The following is a 21,374-nucleotide window of genomic DNA, read 5'->3' as shown; positions in this document are numbered from 1 at the left end:
AGAATTATGCAGAGACTCCCAAGAGGAAAAAGTTCAGAGAAGCAGTGACTACGGAGTGGTCAGCCCTAAATAGGAGAATTATATCCCATTCTCTCCACACCCAAGATCCAGAGGATATTACGTAAGAGGGGGCAGAATGATTTTAAGAGCTAGAGAATAGGAGGACTGCTGCAAAATAGTTTCTTCTAGACATGACAAAGCCATTGCATTCATCAACCCACAGCAGCTGTGGTTGCCTTCCTAAGACATGCACAGAATTAAGACAGTGGACATTCCAGCAGGGATTGTGAAAGGCCTCATCAGTTCCCCACTTCTAGCTAAAGAGCTATTGGCAATTGATGACTGCTAGGGGAGGGGAAGTTGGTTTCTGTAGGGTGTGGCTTGTGATAGGTTTCCCAAGCTCCAGTAAATGTCCCCACAATCATGACTCTGCTGAATATCAAAATAGAGGACATGAGGTTAGAAGAGGCATGTTGGGGACCCTGTAAGAAGGTGGTCGTGAAGAGTGGAATGTAGATATAATTGAAAGACATTGTATACGTTTATGAAATTACCAAAAGATAAACTTGAGAAAAATATTTGATTTTCTAAACTGAAGTTCTGTTCCCTAAGTAATCTCAGAAGAGGCCAAGAGATTTGTTTAACACGAATTGCTAATTGGTCTTATTAATAAAAAAAAAAAAACTACCCAGAGTCAGATATTGGGATGAAAGCTGAGAGATCAGAGGGACAGAACTAGCCAGCCACAAGTTCTTACCACTAGGATATCCTCAGCCCAATAGAGAGCTACTTCCTGAATACTCATGCCTATATACCATTCTGTGCCCTCTCATCTTACTTCCTCTCTCCACCCAGGTACATCACTTCATATTTTGCAGCTCTATCACTTCTTCTCTGTCTGTAAATACCTCCATACCTTTAGGGTGAACTAGTTTTGGAATTAAAGGTGTGTACCACCATATCTGTCTCTGTTCCCACTGTGGCCTTGAACTCAGAGATCCAGATGAATCTCTGCCTCCCAAATGCTAGGATTAAAGGTGTGTGCTACCACTATCTGACCCGTATATTTAATATGGTCACTGGTTTTATCCTCTGATCTCCAGGCAAGGTTTATTTGTTAGAGAACAAATACAATATCACCACAGATTTGTGGCTATATTTCCTGTAGAGTAGAGAGAACGTCAATATAATTCACAGAAGATTTGTAATGAAGTCTTAAGTTATATGAGCAGAAATTCCAAAACTAACCAATTATAATCAATGAAATCTCCTCAGTGACATTAAGTTAAATGCCAATTTGGACTCTCCACTCAATATGAATGTGACAAAGGACTTACAATGTGTCTCTGTGCCTTGTGCCTGCCATAAATATGTCAAATTCCTGATAATATGTGCTATGTAGATTATATTATCTTTAGTTAAGTTCTAATGATTGTTTAGTTGCTTATATTTGTGGAGTATAGTGTGGTATTTTGGCACAGGTATTTATATATAATGTTTCATGATGAAAACAAGGTATTGATGTACTATGATGCTGTTGAAGTCAACCATGTACTTGTATCCAATTAAATACTTCCTTTTTCTTAAAAATGTATCTAGTAGTCCTAAATAGATATTTTCGTTCCCACAGAAATTTCTCTGCATGCTACATAAGCATGCATCACACATATTCACTTTACTGTATAATTACTTGTAGTTATAGCTTTACATTTTTAAATTTTATATGCACATTGTAATGTATCCAGAAATTAGCTTTTTCCTTTCTATATTTTTATGCACTACACTATCCAATATTTGCCTTTTTAGGTCTTTCTCTGTGTCTTCGAACTTTTAGAATTGTAGTATTTCCATGTACCATCCCTAGATGTATCCAGCATCAGGTATTTATTGTTTTATTCAATTTATTTTATTGGGTCTCAATTCAGTAATATAACCTTGGTCCAATCTCAGTGAAGCAGTACTCTACATCAGCAGTTCTCACACTACATTGACATGAAGGATGAACTAAAGGTCTTCAGAAGCTGTGCCAGATCACTTTGAGAATTTACTATCAAATACATCTTGAATGGAGCTAAGGAGTTGGCATTGCTCACCAATACCCAGGTGCTGCTGTGACTGTTGTTATCCCATGTGTTCAAGTGGCCCAACTTGCTTGCAGACAACCTGGGTCACTTGTCAGTTTCTGTTAATAAAGTTCAAACTTTGCTAGAACTCCATGTCTGTTTTTTCTTTTCATTAGTGGGTTAAACTTACTAATGAAATTTATTGAGAGTGTAACTGGAAGACTGAAAACAGTTAAAAGTAATCTGCTTCAATGACTGGTAGGCTAATACAAAAAGAAATGGACATTAATCAACTTGAGTTTGTATTAATGACAAAAGACTCTCCCATTTATTCATTTCAAATTATATTTATTTTTAATTGAAGAATATTTAAACAGTTTGGGAAGTTTTAAGTGCATATATTTGGATGAGGAATATTAGATGAGGATCACTGATGGTACCTTTGCATGTGTTAATGAATGTTAGATGATCTCAAATCCAAAAAGAACCGAATCATTGATTCTATGGTTATCCATGGCTTCCTTTGCCCTTAGTCTGTAGGAAAAATAAGAGATTATTAACAATTGTAAAACATTGATATGAACCACATTTTAAATCTTAGGAAAATAGTGTACCTTATATCTGTCTGTATTTTTAACCAAAAATTGAACATAGTTTCTTCTTGAAACTCAAACACTTGTGTATGGCCTGCAAATGAGCTACCAATGCCAAAAGATGCTGAATAATAAGCAACTTTGCTAATGCTTGGTGGCCTTGGTCCCTTTGTTGCAAAGATCAGCAGCTGATAAACTACAGAAGTGCTAGTCAATGACTCACTCTACTAGAACATGTCACCTCAGCTTCCTCTGAGCTGTGTAATATACCTTGGAATCCCCTTTCAGGTGTTATAAAAGACAGCCATCCTAGAGGTAGCTCCTTCTATTAGGCACTCACCCTCCCAATTCTATGCTTCCTTTGGCAGGGTCTGGACCTCTTGGAGGGTCTTTCCCTCTCCTGAGTAGGTGGGCCTGCAAGAACTGAACTTGTCATGTCTTGGGTGAAGGAGAATGTGGTCATTAATAGCATGTATACACAGGTTAGGGGCATGATGTATTAGAAAAAATGAAATGTCTCTAGAGGGACCTAAAGTCCCATAGGTAAACTCACAGCGTGCAGGATGATCTCCTTCCCCTGATCCTCAACCTCCTCTTCTCCTTTCTTCTCATATTCATAGTCGTCATCTTTATTGTCCTCCTCCTCCTGTTCTTCATTATTGTAGTTCTGGTCGTCTTCAGCTTCCTCCTGAACTACTTCGTTCTTCTTGTAGCCATTCCAGACATACCTGTCCTCTTCAACATCAGGCCAGGCTTCCTCGAGTACAGGCCAGATGTCCTCGATATCAGGCCAGATGTCCTCGATATCAGGCCAGATGAACTCAATGCGATGACAGCATTCCTCAACATCAGGCCAGTTGTCCTCGATATCAGGCCAGATGTCCTCAATGCGATGCCAGCTTTCCTCAACATCAGGCCAGATGTCCTCGATAGCAGGCCAGATGTCCTCGATAGCAGGCCAGATGTCCTCAATGCGATGCCAGCCTTCCTCAACATCAGGCCACATGTCCTCGATATCAGGCCAGATGTCCTCAACGCGATGCCAGCTTTCCTCAACATCAGGCCAGATGTCCTCGATATCAGGCCAGATGTCGTCTACAACAGGCCAGACTTCCTCGATATCAGGCCAGCTGTCCTCTACAACAGGCCAGATGTCCTTGATACAAGGCCAGACTTCGTCGACATGAGGCCAGATGTCCTCGACATCAGGCCAGGTTTCCTCGTCATCAGGGTAGATGTCCTCGGCTTTATGGCAGATGTCCTCGACATCAGGCCAGATGTCCTTGATATCAGGCCAGACCTCTTCCACATGAGTGCAGATCTCCTCAGTATCGGGCCATATCTCCTCCTGCCCCGGCTCTTCCCCCATAATGGCTCTCGAGACTGCCTGTGAACGCAGAAATCCTGTGGTTCCATCGATGTCATCAACAGCCTCATGGATTGGCAGCACATGCAAGACACTTTGTCCAGCGTCGTGATCCATCCTACCACCTTCTTGCTCTTGGTCAGGTAATCCAAGGTCCTGCTCTGCAACAACAGACATGGCACAAATTTCCTGCCAATGAAGATCTTACTGAAGCTTCAAGCTTTGAAGGTGTTGGTGGGGATGAGGCGTTGTTAAGGTGACTACCACGAAGTAGAGAGAGGCTGTTGGCCGCAAGTACCTCCTTGGAGGCAGTGAGAACAGCAGGGAAGGTTTTCCACTAGTGAGCAGACGGAGCTGGTACTTGTAGAGTACCTATAATAGAAGGGCTAGACAGCTCCAGGGAAGAGCCTCCTGCTGAGGCCAGCACCAAGAAGGCTGAGAGCCACGTATAAGGGGGCAGAGCCTTGAGGAGTAATAATGGCCCCTCTCACACGTCACCAGAGCTGTAAGCTCATTTGCTGAGACATAGTGATTGACGTGTATTGTGTCCAATCAGCCATAAAGGTCCTTACATTCTGGGGACTGCTCAGAATCACACCTTTTTCCCTGAGGCCTTACTGTTTTGGGATACCTTTTAAGGTGATAGGAACACTGTCTTTTAAATATCACATTGTCAGTAAAATGATAGTGTATCAATATGTATGAGCTCGGCTCCACTGACTTCTGTTTGACATGGGGTTATGCCAGTATAGACAGAGTTATAAAACTGCTATAGAGGGGCAGGAGAGATGGCTCAGAAGACCACTAATTGCTCCTCCACAGAATCCAGGTTTAATTCTCAACACCGACATGGTGGTTAGCAACCCTTTGTAACTCCAGTTTCAGGGCATCTGGTGTCTTCAGGTGTCCTTGGACATTGTACACACATGATGTACAAACATACACGCAAGAAACAGCACCTATACACATATAAAATGAAGATCTAAAAGACTTTAAAGCCCAGTGATTGTATAGCTCAGGTTTCAGCAGTAGTAAAAATAAAAGAGACAGAAAAAGCCAAATAGTCAACAGTTGAAATGGTTAGAGTCAGAACAAAGGTTGAAAGTGAAAAACAATTAAACAGGACTTGGGTATAATTCTCACTGCCAAAGTCACATCGATCCTCCCATAAATACATTCAAAAAAAGAGGAAAAGCATGTTAAATGAAAAAGACAGTCTTCCTAGAATTACCTAACAAAACGCAGAATTTCTATTTCATTAATCTTTTAGTTTTCCTTTCCTATAATTTTCTTCTAACACTATCCCATTGACCTCAAATCAGTGGCTCTCAACCTTCCTAATTATGTGAGCCTCTAATACAGTTTCTCACATTGTGGTCATCCCCCAATCACAAAAATATTTTTTTTGCTACTCCATAACAGTAATTGTGCTGCTGTTATGAATCTCAAAATAAATATCTGTGTTTTCTGATGATCTTAGGTGACCCCTGTGAAAGAGACATTCTACCAAAATGGTCATGACCCACAGGTTGAGAACCAAGCCTTAAGTGGTCATATTTCTTCTTACTCTGCTATATGACCTAATTTTTATTTCTGTAGGGTTTGAGCAACATGGACCAGGAAACAGAATGACAAAAGAGATAACTACTGTATTAGGACAACACAGTGACCTGCTTGGTGTCCTTGTGCCAATCACTCTAAGTCATGTGCACTGCAATGACTATGCATGATGGTTAATAGACAGTCCCATGAATGTCATGATATTTACTCATTATCCTCAGTGTCTGAACTTTTCATTCTCTTCCCCTTGTCAATGTGTGGTGTCATAACTTCCTAAATATCAATATCACTAGAAATGAAATACTTGTTCTCCCTCTCTGTTCTTGATCCAACTGGGATCTCCCGCTCCCCCAAGCTGTCTTTCCCTCGACCCTCGCCCTTCATTACCCCCAATCACATCCAGGCTGTTCATGTAGATCTCATCCATTTCTTAGTCATTGGGCGATCCCCGTGTCTTCTGGCAATGGTCGAGAGACAGCCCGAACTGACCTATTCTGGTGATAGGATAGCCAAACACCCTAATTGTCGTGCTAGAAACCCCATCCAATGACTGAGGGACTGGATGCAGAGATCCACGGCTAGGTCCCTGGTGGAGCTCCAGGAGTCCAATTGGCGAGAAAGAGGACGGTTTATTTGAGCAAGAATTGTTGAGACCAAGGCTGGATAACACAGGGACAAATAGCCAAAGGAATGAAAACACATGAACTATGAACCAATGGCTGAGGGACCCCCAACTGGATCAGGCCCTCTGAATAGGTGAGACAGTTGATTGACTTGATCTGTTTGGGAGGTATCCAGGCAGTGGGACTGGGTCCTGTGCTCAGTGCATGAGTTGGTTGTTTGAAACCTGAGGCTTCTTGAGGGTCTCTTGGCTCAGCCTGGGAGGAGGGGACTGGATCTGCCTGGACTGAGTCTACCAAGTTGATCTCAATACACGGGGGAGTCTTTGCCCTGGGGGAGATGGGAATGGGGGGTGGGGTGAGATGAAGGAGAGGGGGCAGAGGGGGAGGAAACGGAATCCGTGGTTGATATGTAGAATTAAATCATATTGAAAAAATAATTAAATTAAAAAAATTAAAATGAAGAAAAAAAAAAGAAACAAAATACTAAAAGCTCTCTGAAATCTCCGGGTTTCTTCCCCTTTCTGATTGTGTGACAGTAACTCTAATTGTGCATTTTCATAAGGCCCTTTTGTCCCTTCAGGAGAGTAATGCTTTCCTTTGCCTACTGATCCACTTCCACGAGGGCACCAAAATAGCCAGGTGGTTGCTGGAACATCCAATTCAAATTTTGTGCCTTAAAAGACTTTCTCATAGGAATGAGGAAGATTCTAAAATGTCATAGATGGCAACACTGTGTGAGGAAAGCCAGTTTGGTCCACACCTCACCACCACCACACATCAAAACACGTTGTTGCTGCACACTGGACTGTGAAGGTACAGCACCAAATATCAGTTTCAAGTTTGGGACCGGAGTGAAGAGCCACAGCTACAGTGTTAAACCTAAACTGCTGTTTTAGTTATCTTGTTCCATTTGATGAACGGAATTAAGTCAAATGTGATGGAGTCACTAACAACCACAAACCTACCTTATTCAACTTGGATGTCCTCTAAGGCCAGACTACTTTCCATTAAAACTGGGCAAAGGAATTAATATGGAGTCACTGACCTCCTTGTGCAGTGGGTCTCAACCTTCCTAATGCTATGATCCTTTAATAGAGTGCCTGATGTAGTGCTGCCCTCCCCCTCCAACCATAAATTTATTTCTTTGGCTACTTCATGAGGGTAAATTGCTACTGAGCCATTTATCAGTTCCAAATCCATCAGAAATAGGTGTTTTCTGATGGTCATAACCCGCAGGTTGAGAACCACTGTTCTACTGCTTATGCCATAATATCCATAGTGAAGAAAGTAAATGAGGCTTCATGCCCATTGTCTATAGGGGGAAAAACAGTGGACCTAGGGAATAGTAATCACATTGCTGTATAGACACAAAAGTCACTGTATCATCCTGAAGAAGACAGTTCTCTTAGTGGTTCAAGAAAGGGTTCAAGCTATGCTGCTCTCAACAGTGAAAAAGAATGATGCATATTGCAGACGCCATTCCAATTGACAATGTAAAGCCCGCCCGTGTCCAACTCCACAATATATGCAAGCATATAACACAATGTCAGGGTACTTTAGCTCGAGATTATTTATGACATTTGGTTTGGGACAGCTCTACACTGGTTTGGTAATCTCCATAGGTGCTGTTTCTATGTAGATATAGAACATACAACCGGCATGACATAGTCCAAGGCTATTCAGGCATCAGGAGATACATATGAATTCCCTTTGAGAGCAGGTAGGAATGAAAAAAAGCAGTCACATGACAAATACTGCTTTTGCCCCTTAACTGAAGTAAACCATGGGGTGATTAACCATGCTGGGGTACTGGAGCCAAGAAACAAATAACATTGTTTTTTCATGGTTTTGCAAACTTCTTGTGCTCTACAGGTCTCTATCACAGGGGGTATGGGAGTGTGTCTGTCGGCTTTGTATTCCTGTGAAAAAATGCTCCAGATAAGTATTTAATATGGATTGAGGGTTTAATTTGACCTATTGTTTCAGTCCATGGTTTTGGCCCTGTTGTTTTGGGCCTGTGGTGACAGAGTAAATTGTGTTGAGGATATGTGATGGAGGAAACCAGGTTCACCTTAGTAGGGCCAAGAAGCAAAGTGGTAAAGTGTAAGAGGCATATGCCTAATGATTTAAGTTCCTTACTTTAGGCTACCACCAATAATGTTCTACAGAATTCCAGTAAAGATCAACACCCTACCTATTTAGTCTCCACCTTATTTACATAGTGTCTTTGAACTACTCTGGTAACCATTACTTCTCCCTTTATCTATCTATAGCCAGACATGTCTACACGGGTAAATGGCCACTGTGACTATAGCGCAATGGTATCATTTTTAATGGTGCACAATGTCTCCGATTGCTGCTTACGTAGACCTCTATTGCCTTCCTAAGTTCTACCAACCAATCATTATCACTGTGATTTTTAATGAACTATAACCAACAACCAAAATCAAGTGAATGAATATAGGTTGGTATCACCACATACTAAACTGCCTCCTAAATTTGATGACAGATCTTTCAGTTTTTGTATAATCAGTATGATATTTCTCTTTCAAAAATTCTAATAACCTGTTTTCTCTCTTTCTTTCTCACTTTCCCTCTTCTCTCTCTCTCCCTTTTTATCCTAAGCCATGTCTCTCTCATTGCTATATTCATTCTACTTCTTATTGATAATTATAGATGAATTGTTTCAATAATAGTTTTTTGGTTATATTGATTTTTGTTTTGTTTTTAGATACTTGGTTTTTAAAAGTTATTTGCAAATGTCTGTGTGTGTGTATGTGTGTGTTTCTGTGTGTTTTTTTCTGTGTGTGTGTGTGTATGTGTGTGTGTGTGTGTGTGTGTTTGCCAGTCCCTATGTGTGATCATGCATATATATCCCAGAGATCAAGCAAGTTTTCTGAGACAGGATCTCTTACTTGCCCACAATCCAGTGAATAGACTAGACTGCTTGACTAGTGCACCCGAGATTACAGGCAGAAGCCGTATATCTGGTATTTTTTTATGTGAGTTCTCAGGATCAAACTGAGAGCCTAAGACTTTGCAAAGAAAATCCTTTTCAGATCCAGGTCTGTATGCCCAGGCTTATACTGTATTTTGATTAATTATACTTTACTTATTCTTACTTTAGTTTGAGCTTTCTTTAAATATTTTTAGTATCTTAAAATGGAAGGTTTAATAATTGTGCAGTGATGATCATTAATTTAAACACCACTTAATGTACAATTGCTATATGTAGGTATAACATGTTTTGTTTTCATGTATATTAAAATGTTTTCTAGTTTCCCTCCTGAATTTTCTCCTTGACTCTTAATTATCGAAGTGTGTGTTATTTATTTGCAGATATCTGTTAGAGAATTAATAAATAGAATAAACAAATATATAAACAAAGCATCAAAAAAACCACTGAATCAAAAATTGGGCTTTAGCTCTTAACAGAATTCTCAAAGGAATATATATATATATATATATATATATATATATATATATATAAATGTTAAGAATATAGTAAAATGTGTTCAACATCTTAGGAAGCAGGGAAATGTAATTAAAATTTTTTTTTTAATTTTCTAACTTCAGTTAAAATGGCTTAAATAATTCAAAATAAGTTGACAACAAGTGCTGGTGAGGCTGTGGGGGAAAGAACAGCCCTTATTCTCTGTTATGGGTATGTAAAATGATGCAGACATGATGGAAATCAGTGTGGATTTCTAAAAAGAGATTTAATGTATGGACAAGCTCTAGTGTTCCTGGGCATAGATTCAAAAGACTTAGGTCCTGTAACAGAGATACTTGCTCATCAATGTTAATTGATGCTTTATTCACAATATCCAAGAAATGGAAACAGCCTGAATATCCATCAACACATGAGTGGATATTGAAAATGTGGTGCCTACATACTAAGAATTTTATTGATCTGTAGATAAAAATGAAACTAAGAAATTTCCCGGTTAATGGATAAAAATGGAAAAAATATGGGTAAGCCAGGCCCAATAAGAACCAACGCTGTATGTTGTCTCTCATATGTGGATCCTGGCAGCAAAGTTTCAGATTTGTGTGTTTAAATTGGAGTACTTGTAGAAGCTATGAATCTATAAATGGAGGCCATGGGATGGGATGAGAAAGAGATTAAAACAGGGGGTGATAGAGTACAGTTCATATGAAGGGACAAAAGAGTAATGGGGAAGGTTTAAGTTGGGAGAGGATGGATGGAGGACTAGGGTACGTGTTGGCATAGCAGGAGGGAGAGCTATCTCCAAGAATTCTTGAAAAGGTCACATAGAAACCTATTATTTTAAAAGCTTCCTTATGTATGTATGTTCAAAAGGGTTTAAATTGAAGTTGCCCCATGTATGGGAATAATGCAGCTCTGAGAATCCATAGGGTATCAAACAAAAAGCGTAGTGCCAAGTGTGAGAGAAACCCTACAAGTTGTGGTCATAGGCATCCCAGAGACTCCTGGGTCAATTCAGGCTATTGTCATTGCTTTTGGTCATCCATCAGAACTTAAGAGTCAGTCTCTACCATCGAAGACATCACACAATTTGGTCATAGGACATGAAAACAAATCAAAACAAACCCAAGGGATAGTGCTGTGGGATGTATGGCAAATGCGTTGCTGATTAATCAATAAAACAGTGATTGGCCGTTGGCTAGGCAGGAAGTATAGGCGGGGGAAGGAGGAGAATAAAGCTGGGAAGTGGAAGGCTGAGTCAGAGAGACACTGCCAGCCGCAACGATGACAAATAGCTTGTGAAGATTCCGGTAAGCCACGAGCCATGTGGCAAGGTATAGATTTATAGAAATGGATTAATTTAAGCAGTAAGAACAGTAAGCAAGAAGCCTGCCACGGCCATACAGTTTGTAACCAATATAAGTCTCTGTATTTACTTGGTCGGGTCGGGGAGGCTGTGGGACTGGCAGGTGAAAGAGATTTGCCCTGACTGTGGGCAAGGCAGGAAAACTTTAGCTACAGGATAGTGACCTGGAAGATTCCTCCCAGCTGGCCAGCTTACATAGTGCTAGAAGGTACTATGCAGGCTAGTAGGGGGAAAAAGTTATCAGCAATCTTACTCAACTGTGATTCTGTGGGCCACTGTAATGACTGAGCTAACTAGATGAGTTCATTGGTGCAAAAGTGCCAGGAATGTTATGGTTGTAAACCATGGCTTTGTAATTGGAGTTAAAACCCATTTCACAGAGGGACTTATGTCTGGCCAAGAATCCATGGCTGGGGAAGTCACAGCCCCTAGGGGAAAACCTACTGCTCTCACTATGCTAAATAGGCATCGTATCAAATCGCCTTCTAAATATTTATCATTACACCCATATATCAGTATAATTCTCACCATGCATCAGAGAAGCTCCCATTTGTGTTGGATGGAGAATAATGCAGAGACTCCCAAGAGGAAAAAGTTCAGAGAAGCAGTGACTACGGAGTGGTCAGCCCTAAATAGGAGAATTATATCCCATTCTCTCCCCACCCAAGGTCCAGAAGATATTACGTAAGAGGGGGCAGAAAGATTGTAAGAGGTAGAGAATAGGAGGACTGCTGCAAAATAGTGTCTTCTAGACATGACAAAGCCATTGCATTCATCAACCCACAGCAGCTGTGGTTGCCTTCCTAAGACATGCACAGAATTAAGACAGTGGACATTCCAGCAGGGATTGTGAAAGGCCTCATCAGTTCCCCACTTCTAGCTAAAGAGCTATTGGCAGTTGATGACTGTTAGGGGAGGGGCAGGTGGTTTCTGTAGGGTGTGGCTTGTGATAGGTTTCCCAAGCTTCAGTAAATGTCTCCACAATCATGACTCTGCTGAATATAAAAACAGAGGATATGAGGTTAGAAGAGGCATGTTGGGGACCCTGTAAGAAGGTGGTCGTGAAGACTGGAGTGTAGATATAATTGAAAGACATTGTATACGTTTATGAAATTACCAAAAGATAAACTTGAGAAAAATATTTGATTTTCTAAACTGAAGTTCTGTTCCCTAAGTAATCTCAGAAGAGGCCAAGAGATTTGTTTAACACAAATTGCTAATTGGTCTTAATAGTTAAAAAAAAAAATAACTACCCAGAGTCAGATATTGGAATGAAAGCTGAGAGATCAGAGGGATAGAACAAGCCAGCCACAAGTTCTTACCACTAGGATATCCTCAGCCCAATAGAGAGCTACTTCCTGAATACTCATGCCTATATACCATTCTGTGCCCTCTCATCTTACTTCCTCTCTCCACCCAGGTACATCACTTCATATTTTGCAGCTCTATCACTTCTTCTCTGTCTGTAGAGACCTCCATAACTTTAGGGTGAACTAGTTTTGGAATTAAAGGTGTGTGCCACCATATCTGTCTCTGTTCCCAGTGTGGCCTTGAAATCAGAGATCCAGATGAATCTCTGCCTCCCAAATGCTAGGATTAAAGGTGAGTGCTACCACTACCTGACCCCTATATTTAATATGGTCACTGGTTTTATCCTCTGATCTCCAGGCAAGGTTTATTTGTTAGAGAACAAATACAATATCACCACAGATTTGTGGCTATACTTCCTGTAGAGTGGAGAGAACGTCAATATAATTCACAGAAGATTTGTAATGAAGTATTAAGTTATATGAGCAGAAAGTCCAAAACTAACCAATTATAATCAATGAAATCTCCTCAGTGACATTAAGTTAAATGCCTATTTGGACTCTCCACTCAATACGAATGTGACAAAGGGCTTACAATGTGTCTCTGTGCCATGTGCCTGCCATAAATATGTCAAATTCCTGATAATATGTATGGTGTAGGTTATATTATCTTTAGTTAAGTTCTAATGATTGTTTAGTTGCTTATATTTCTGGAGTATAGTGTGGTATTTTGGCACAGGTATTTATATATAATGTTTCATGATAAAACAAGGTATTGATGTACTATGATGCTGTTGAAGTCAACCATGTACTTGTATCCAATTAAATACTTCCTTTTTCTTAAAAATATATCTAGTAGTCCTAAATAGATATTTTCGTTCCCACAGAAATTTCTCTGCATGCTACACAAGAATGCATCACACATATTCACTTTACTGTATATGATGTACTTGTAGTTATTGCTTTACATTTTTAAATTTTATATTCACATTGTAATGTATCCAGAAATTAGCTTTTTCCTTTCTATATTTTTCTGAACTACACTATCCAATATTTGCCTTCTTAGGTCTTTCTCTGTGTCTTCGAACTTTTAGAATTGTAGTATTTCCATGTACCATCCCTAGATGTATCCAGCATCAGGTATTTATTGTTTTATTCAATTTATTTTATTGGGTCTCAATTCAGTAATATAACCTTGGTCCAATCTCAGTGAAGCAGTACTCTACATCAGCAGTTCTCACACTACATTGACATGAAGGATAAACTAAAGGTCTTCAGAAGCTGTGCCAGATCACTTTGAGAATTTACTATCAAATACATCTTGAATGGAGCTAAGGAATTGGCATTGCTCACCAATTCCCAGGTGTTGCTGCGACTGTTGTTGTCCCATGTGTTCAAGTGGCCCAACTTGCTTGCAGACAACCTGGGTCACTTGTCAGTTTCTGTGAATAAAGTTCAGACTTTGCTAGACCTCCATGTCTGTTTTCTTTTTCATAAGTGGATTAAACTTAGTAATGGAATTTATTGAGAGTGTAATTGGAAGACTGAAAACAGTTAAAAGTAATCTGCTTCAATGACTGGTAGGCTAATACAAAAAGAAATGGACATTAATCAACTTGAGTTTGTATTATTGACAAAAGACTCTCGCAATTATTCATTTCAAATTATATTTATTTATTTTTATTTATTTTTTTTTTTTTTTGGTTTTTCGAGACAGGGTTTCTCTGTGTAGCTTTGCGCCTTTTCCTGGAACTCACTTGGTAGCCCAGGCTGGCCTCGAACTCACAGAGATCCGCCTGGCTCTGCCTCCCGAGTGCTGGGATTAAAGGCGTGCGCCACCACCGCCCGGCTATTTATTTTTATTTTAAGGAATATTTAAACAGTTTGGGAAGTTTTAAGTGCATATATTTGGGTTAGGAATATTAGATGAGGATCACTGATGGTAACTTTCCATGTGTTAATGAATATTAGATGATCTCAAATCCAAACAGAACCGATTCATTGATTCTATGGTTATGCATGGCTTCCTTTGCCCTTAATCTGTAGGAAGAAAAAGAGATAATTATCATTGTAAAGCATTGATATGAACTACATTTTATATCTTAGGAAAATAGTGTACCTTATATCTGTCTGTATTTTTAACCAAAAATTGAACATATTTTCTTCTTGAAACTCAAACACTTGTGTATGGCCTGCAAATGAGCTACCAATGCCAACAGATGCTGAATAATAAGCAACTTTGCTAATGCTTGGTGGCCTTGGTCCCTTTGTTGCAAAGATCAGCAGCTGATAAACTACAGAAGTGCTAGTCAATGACTCACTCTACTAGAATATGTCCTCCTCAGCTTCCTCTGAGCTGTGTAATATACCTTGGAATCCCCTTTCAGGTGTTATAAACGACAGCCATCCTAGAGGTAGTTCCTTCTATTAGGCACTCACCCTCCCAATTCTATGCTTCCTTTGGCAGGGTCTGGACCTCTTGGAGGGTCTTTCCCTCTCCTGAGTAGGTGGGCCTGCAAGAACTGAACTTGTCATGTCTTGGGTGAAGGAGAATGTGGTCATTAATAGCATGTATACACAGGTTAAGGGCATGATGTATTAAAAAAAATGCAATGTCTCTAGAGGGACCTAAAGCCCCATAGGTAAACTCACAGCATGCAGGATGATCTCCTTCCCCTGATCCTCAACCTCCTCTTCTCCTTTCTTCTCATATTCATAGTCGTCATCTTTATTGTCCTCCTCCTCCTCCTCTTCTTCATTATTGTAGTCCTGGTCGTCTTCAGCTTCCTCCTGAACTACTTCGATCTTCTTGTCGCCATTCCAGACATACCAGTCCTCTTCAACATCAGGCCAGGCTTCCTCTAGAACAGGCCAGATGTCCTCAATATCAGGCCAGATTTCCTCAATGCGATGCCAGCCTTCCTCGACATCAGGCCAGATGTCCTCAATGCGATGCCAGCCTTCCTCGACATCAGGCCAGATGTCTTCGATATCAGGCCAGATGTCGTGTACAACAGGCCACATTTCCTCGATATCAGGCCAGCCGTCCTCTACAACAGGCCAGATGTCCTTGATACAAGGCCAGACTTCGTCGACATGAGGCCAGATGTCCTCGACATCAGGCCAGGTTTCTTCATCATCAGGGTAGATGTCCTCGACTTTATGGCAGATGTCCTCGACATCAGGCCAGATGTCCTTGATATCAGGCCAGACCTCTTCCACATGAGTGCAGATCTCCTCAGTATCGGGCCATATCTCCTCTTGCCCCGGCTCTTCCCCCATAATGGCTCTCGAGACTGCCTGTGAACGCAGAAATCCTGTGGTTCCATCGATGTCATCAACAGCCTCATGGATTGGCAGCACATGCAAGACACTTTGTCCAGCGTCTTGATCCATCCTACCACCTTCTTGCTCTTGGTCAGGTAATCCAAGGTCCCGCTCTGCAACAACAGACATGGCACAAATTTCCTGCCAATGAAGATCTTAATGAAGCTTCGAGCTTTGAAGGTGTTGGTGGGGATGAGGCGTTTTTAAGGTGACTACCACGAAGTAGAGAGAAGCTGTTGGCCTCAAGTACCTCCTTGGAGGCAGTGAGAACAGCAGGGAAGGTTTTCCACTAGCGAGCAGAAGGAGCTGGTAGTTGTAGAGTACCTATAAAAGAAGGGCTAGACAGCACCAGGGAAGAGCCTCCTGCTGAGGCCAGCACCAAGAAGACTGAGAGCCAGGTATAAGGGGGCGTAGAATTGAAGAGTAATAATGGTCCCTCTCACACGTCACCAGAGCTGTAAGCTCATTTGCTGAGACATAGTGATTGACGTGTATTGTGTCCAATCAGCCATAAATGTCCTTACATTCTGGGGACTGCTCAGAATCACACTTTTTCCCCTGAGGCCTTGCTGTCTTGGGATACTTTTTTAAGGTGATAGGAACCCTGTCTTTTAAATTTCTCATTGTCAGTAAAATGATAGCCTATCAATATGAATGAGCTCGTCTGCATTGATTTCTATTTTATATGGGTTATGCCAATATAGACAGAGTTATATAACAGGTATAAAGGGAAGGAGATTTGGCTCAGAAGACCACTAATTGCTCTTCCAGAGGATCCTGGTTTGATTCACAACACTGACATGGTGGTTAGCAATCATTTGTAACTCCAGTTCCAGGGCATCTGGTGCTTCTGGTCCTCTTGGACATTTAACACACCGTATGTACAGACACGTATGCAAGAAAAAGCACCTATACACATATAAAATGATAATCTAAAAAACTAAAAATACCCCATGATTGTATAGCTCAGATTTCAGCAGTGGTAAAAATAAAAGTGACAGAAAAGAGCCAATTAGTGAAAATTTATCGTTGTTACAGAACAAAGATTTGAAAGTGAAAAAAAATAAAACAGGATCTGGAAAGTGTTTAATTCTCACTGCCAAAATCACATTGATCCTCCTATAAATGCATTAAGAAAAGAGGAAAATCGTGTTAAATGAAAAGGACAGTCTTCCTAGGATTACCTCACAAAACGAAGAATTTCTATTTCATTATTCTCTTTTAGTTTTCCTTTCCTATAATTTTCTTCTGCCACTATCCCATTGACCTCAAACCAGTGGCTCTCAACCTTCCTAATTATGTGAGCCTCTAATACAGTTTCTCACATTGTGGTCATCCCCCAATCACAAAAATATTTTTGTTGCTACTCCATAACAGTAATTGTGCTGCTGTTATGAATCTCAATATGAAGATCTGTGTTTTCTGATGATCTTAGGTGACCCCTGTGAAAGAGACATTCTACCAAAATGGTCATGACCCACAGGTTGAGAACCAAGCCTTAAGTCGTCATATTTCTTCTTACTCTGCTATATGACCTAATTTTTATTTCTGTAGGGTTTGAGCAACATGGACCAGGAAACAGAATGACAAAAGAGATAACTACTGTGTTAGGACAACACAGTGACCTGCTTGGTGTCCTTGTGCCCATCACTCTAAGTCATGTTCACTGCAACGACTATGCATGAGGGTTAATAGACAGTCCCATGAAAGTCATATTTAGTCATTATCCTCAATGTTTGAACTTTTCATTCTCTTCCCCTTGTCAATGTATGGTGTCATAACTTCCTAATTATCATTATCACAAGAAACGAAATACTTGTTCTCCCTCTCTGTTCTTTGTCCAGCTGGGATATCCTGCTCCCCCAAGCTCTCTTTCCCTCAACCCTGGCCCTTCATTACCCCCACTCACATACAGGCTGTTCTTGTAGATCTCATCCATTTCTCCATCATTGAGCGTTCAGGTGTCTTCTGGCAATGGTCGAGAGACAGCCTGAACTGACCTATTCTGGTGATAGGATGGCCAAACACCCTAATTGTCATGCTAGAAACCCCATCCAGACTGAGGGACTGGATGCAGAGATCCATGGCTAGGCCCCTGGTGAAGCTCCGGGAGTCCAATTGGCGAGGAGGACGGTTTATTTGAGCAAGAATTGTTGAGACCAAGGCTGGATAAAGCACAGGGACAAATAGCCAAACAAATGGAAACACATGAACTATGAACAAATGACTGAGGGGCCCCCAACTGGATCAGGCCCTCTGAATAGGTGAGACAGTTGATTGGCTTGATCTGTTTGGGAGGCATCCAGGCAGTGGGACCGGGTCCTGTGCTCAGTGCATGAGTTGGCTGTTTGAAACCTGGGGCTTATGCAGGGACCCTTGGCTCAACCTGGGAGGAGGGGACTGGACCTGCCTGGACTGAGTCTACCAGGTTGATCTCAATACAAGGGGGAGTTTTTGCCCTGGAGGAGATGGGAATGGGAGGTGGGCTGGGATGAAGGGGAGGGGGCAGGTTTGGGGAGGAAAGGAAATCCGTGGCTGATATATAGAATGAAATTATATTGCAAAAAATGAAATAAAATTAAAACAAAAACAATGTAAAGAAAAAAAAGAAGAAAAAAGTACTGAAACCTCTCTGAAATTTCTTGGTTTCTTCCCCTTTCTGATTGTGTGACAGTAACTCTAATTGTGCATTTTCATAAGGTCCTTTTGTCCCTTCAGGAGAGTAATTCTTTCCTTTGCCTACTGATCCACTTCCACGAAGGCATCAAATTGCCAGGTGGTAGCTGGAACATCCAATTCAAATTTTGTGCATTAAAAGACTTACTCATAGGAATGAGGATGATTCTAAAATGTCATAGATGGCAACACTATGTGAGGAAAGCCAGTTTGGTCCACACCTCTCCACCACCACACATCCACACACGTTGTTGCTACACACTGGACTATGAAGGTACAGCACCAAATATCAGTTTCAGGTTTGGGAGAGGAGTGAAGAGCCACAGCTATACAGTGTTAAACCTAAACTGCTGTTTTAGTTATCTTGTTCCATTTGATGAACGGAATTAAGTCAAATGTGATGGAGTCACTAACAACCACAAACCTACCTTATTCAACTTGGATGTCCTCTAAGACCAGACTACTTTCCATTAAAACTGGGAAAAGGAATTAATGTGGAGTCACTGAACTCTAGTGCAGTGGGTCTCAACCTTCCTAATGCTATGATCCTTTAATACAGTGCCTCATGTAGTGCTGCCTCCCCCCTCCAACCATAAAATTATTTCCTTTGCTACTTCATGAGGGTAAGTTGCTACTGAGCCATTTATCAGTTCCTAAGCCCATTAGAAATAGGTGTTTTCTGGTTGTCACAAGCCACAGGTTGAGAACCACTGTTCTACTGCTTATGCCATAATATCCATAGTGAAGAAAGTAAATGAGGCTTCATGCCCATTGTCTCTAGGGCGAAAAACAATGGACCTAGGGAATGGTAATCACATTGCTGTATAGACACAAAAGTCACTGTATCATCCTGAAGAAGACAGTTCTCTTAGTGGTTCAAGAAAGGGTTCAAGCTATGCTGCTCTCAACAGTGAAAAAGAATGATGCATATTGCAGACGCCATTCCAATTGACAATGTAAAGCCCATCTGTGTCCAACTCTACAACATATGCAAGCATATAACACAATGTCAGGGTACTTTAGCTTGAGATTATTTATGACATTTGGTTTGGGTCAGCTCTACACTGGTTTGGTAATCTCCATAGGTGCTGTTTCTATGTAGATATAGAACATACAACCGGCATGACATAGTCCAAGGCTATTCAGGTATCAAGACATGCATATGAATTTCTTTAGAGAGCAGATAAGAATGACAAAATTAGTAACATGAGAAATATTTCTTTTGCCCCCTAACTGAAGTAAACCATGGGGTGATTAACCATGTTGGGGTACTGGAGACAAGAAACAAAAACACTGATTTCGCATTATTTTGCAAACTTCCTGTGGTCTACAGTTCTCTATCACAGGGGGTATGGGAGTTTGTCTGTCAGCTTTGTATTCCTGTAATACAATGCTCAAGATAAATATTTAATAAGTATTGAGGGTTTATTTTGACTTGTGGATTCAGTCCATGGTTTTGGCCCTGTTATTTTGGTCCTGTGGTGACAGAGTAAATCTTGTTGAGGATATGTGATGGAGGAAACCAGGTTCACCTTAGTAGGGCCAAGAAGCAAAGTGGTAAAGTGTAAGAGGCATATGCCTAATGATTTAAGTTCCTTACTATAGGCTACAACCAATAATGTTCTACAGAATTCCAGTAAAGATCTACACCCTACCTATTTAGTCTCCACCTTATTTACATAGTGTCTTTGAACTACTCTGGTAACCATTACTTCTCCCTTTATCTATCTATAGCCAAACATGTCTACACGGGTAAATGGCCAATGTAGCATTTATAATGATGCACAATGTCTCCCATTGCTGCTTACGTAGACCTCTATTGCCTTCCTAAGTTCTACCAACCAATCATTATCACTGTGATTTGCAATGAGCTATAACCAACAACCAAATTCAAGTGAAAGAATATAGGTTGGTATCACCACATACAAAACGGCCTCCTAAAGTTAATGACAGATCTTTCAGTTTTTGTATAAACAGTATGATATTTCTCTTTTAAAAATTCTAATAACCTGTTTTCTCTCTTTCTTTCTCACTTTCCCTCTTCTTTTTCTCTCCTTTTCTCTCCTTAGCCATATCTCTCTCATTGATTTATTCATTGTACTTCTTATTGATTTATAGATGAATTGTTTCAATAAGAGTTTTTTTTGGTTATATTCATTTTTGTTTTGTTTTTAGATACTTGATTTTTAAAATTTATTTGCAAATGTGTGTGTGTTTGTGTGTGTGTGTGTGTGTGTGTGTGTGTGTGTGTCTGCCAGTCCATATGTGTGATCATGCATATATATCCCAGAGATCAAGCAAGTTTTCTGAGACAGGGTCTCTTACTTGCCTACAATCCAGTAAATAGGCTAGACTGCTTGACCAGTGAACCCTAGATTACAGGCAGAAGCCCTATATCCGGTATTTTTTATGTGAGTTCTCAGGATAAAACTGAGAGTTTAAGACTTTGCAAAGCAAATCCTTTTCAGATTAAGCTATGTCCATGCTTATACTATATTTTGATTAATTATACTTTACTTATTCTTGCTTTAGTTTGAGCTTTCTTTGAATATTTTCAGTATCTTAAAATGGAAGTTTCAATAATTGTGCAGAAGTCTATCTTTTAACATAGGCACTTGCAGTGATGATCATTAATTTAAACACCACTTAACGTACAATTGCTACATTTGGATATATAATGTTTTGTTTTCATGTATATTAAAATGTTTTATAATTTCCCTTATGACTTTTCTCTTTGACTCTTAATTATCTAAGTGGGTGTTATTTATTTGCAGACATCTGTTAGAGAACTAATAAATAGAATAAACAAAGTCAAAAACAAAGCATCAAAAATCCACTGAGTCAAAAATTGGGCTTTAGCTCTTAACAGTATTCTAGGGAAATGTAAATTAATTTTTTTAAATTTTCTAACTTCAGTTACAATGGCTTAAAAATGATTAAAAATAAAATGACAACAAATGCTGGTAAGGCTGTGGGGGAAAGAACAGCCCTTATTCTATGTTGGTGGGTATGTAAAATGATGCAGACATGATGGAAATCAGT

General features: G+C 40.3%; 2 protein-coding genes across 2 annotated transcripts; both read right to left on the bottom strand.

Moving 5' to 3' along the window:
* Positions 1–3,185: 3,185 nt before the first annotated feature.
* Positions 3,186–4,403, bottom strand: LOC131900125 (protein SDA1 homolog). Its single transcript, XM_059251502.1, has 2 exons — positions 3,966–4,403; positions 3,186–3,476 (listed from the first exon to the last, which is right to left on the bottom strand). Exons 1-2 carry the CDS (start codon positions 4,197–4,199, stop codon positions 3,186–3,188), a joined length of 525 nt encoding a protein of 174 aa, XP_059107485.1. The 5' UTR covers positions 4,200–4,403.
* A 10,554-nt stretch (positions 4,404–14,957) lies between these two features.
* Positions 14,958–15,785, bottom strand: LOC131900124 (coiled-coil domain-containing protein 1-like). The gene has a single exon (XM_059251501.1). The coding sequence runs from the start codon at positions 15,783–15,785 to the stop codon at positions 14,958–14,960; it is 828 nt and encodes a 275-aa protein (XP_059107484.1).
* Positions 15,786–21,374: the final 5,589 nt, after the last annotated feature.

This window comes from Peromyscus eremicus, chromosome X, assembly GCF_949786415.1.
Source record: "Peromyscus eremicus chromosome X, PerEre_H2_v1, whole genome shotgun sequence".
In the NCBI taxonomy this organism is placed as follows: domain Eukaryota; kingdom Metazoa; phylum Chordata; class Mammalia; order Rodentia; family Cricetidae; genus Peromyscus; species Peromyscus eremicus.
This window is presented reverse-complemented; position numbering and strand designations above follow the sequence as displayed.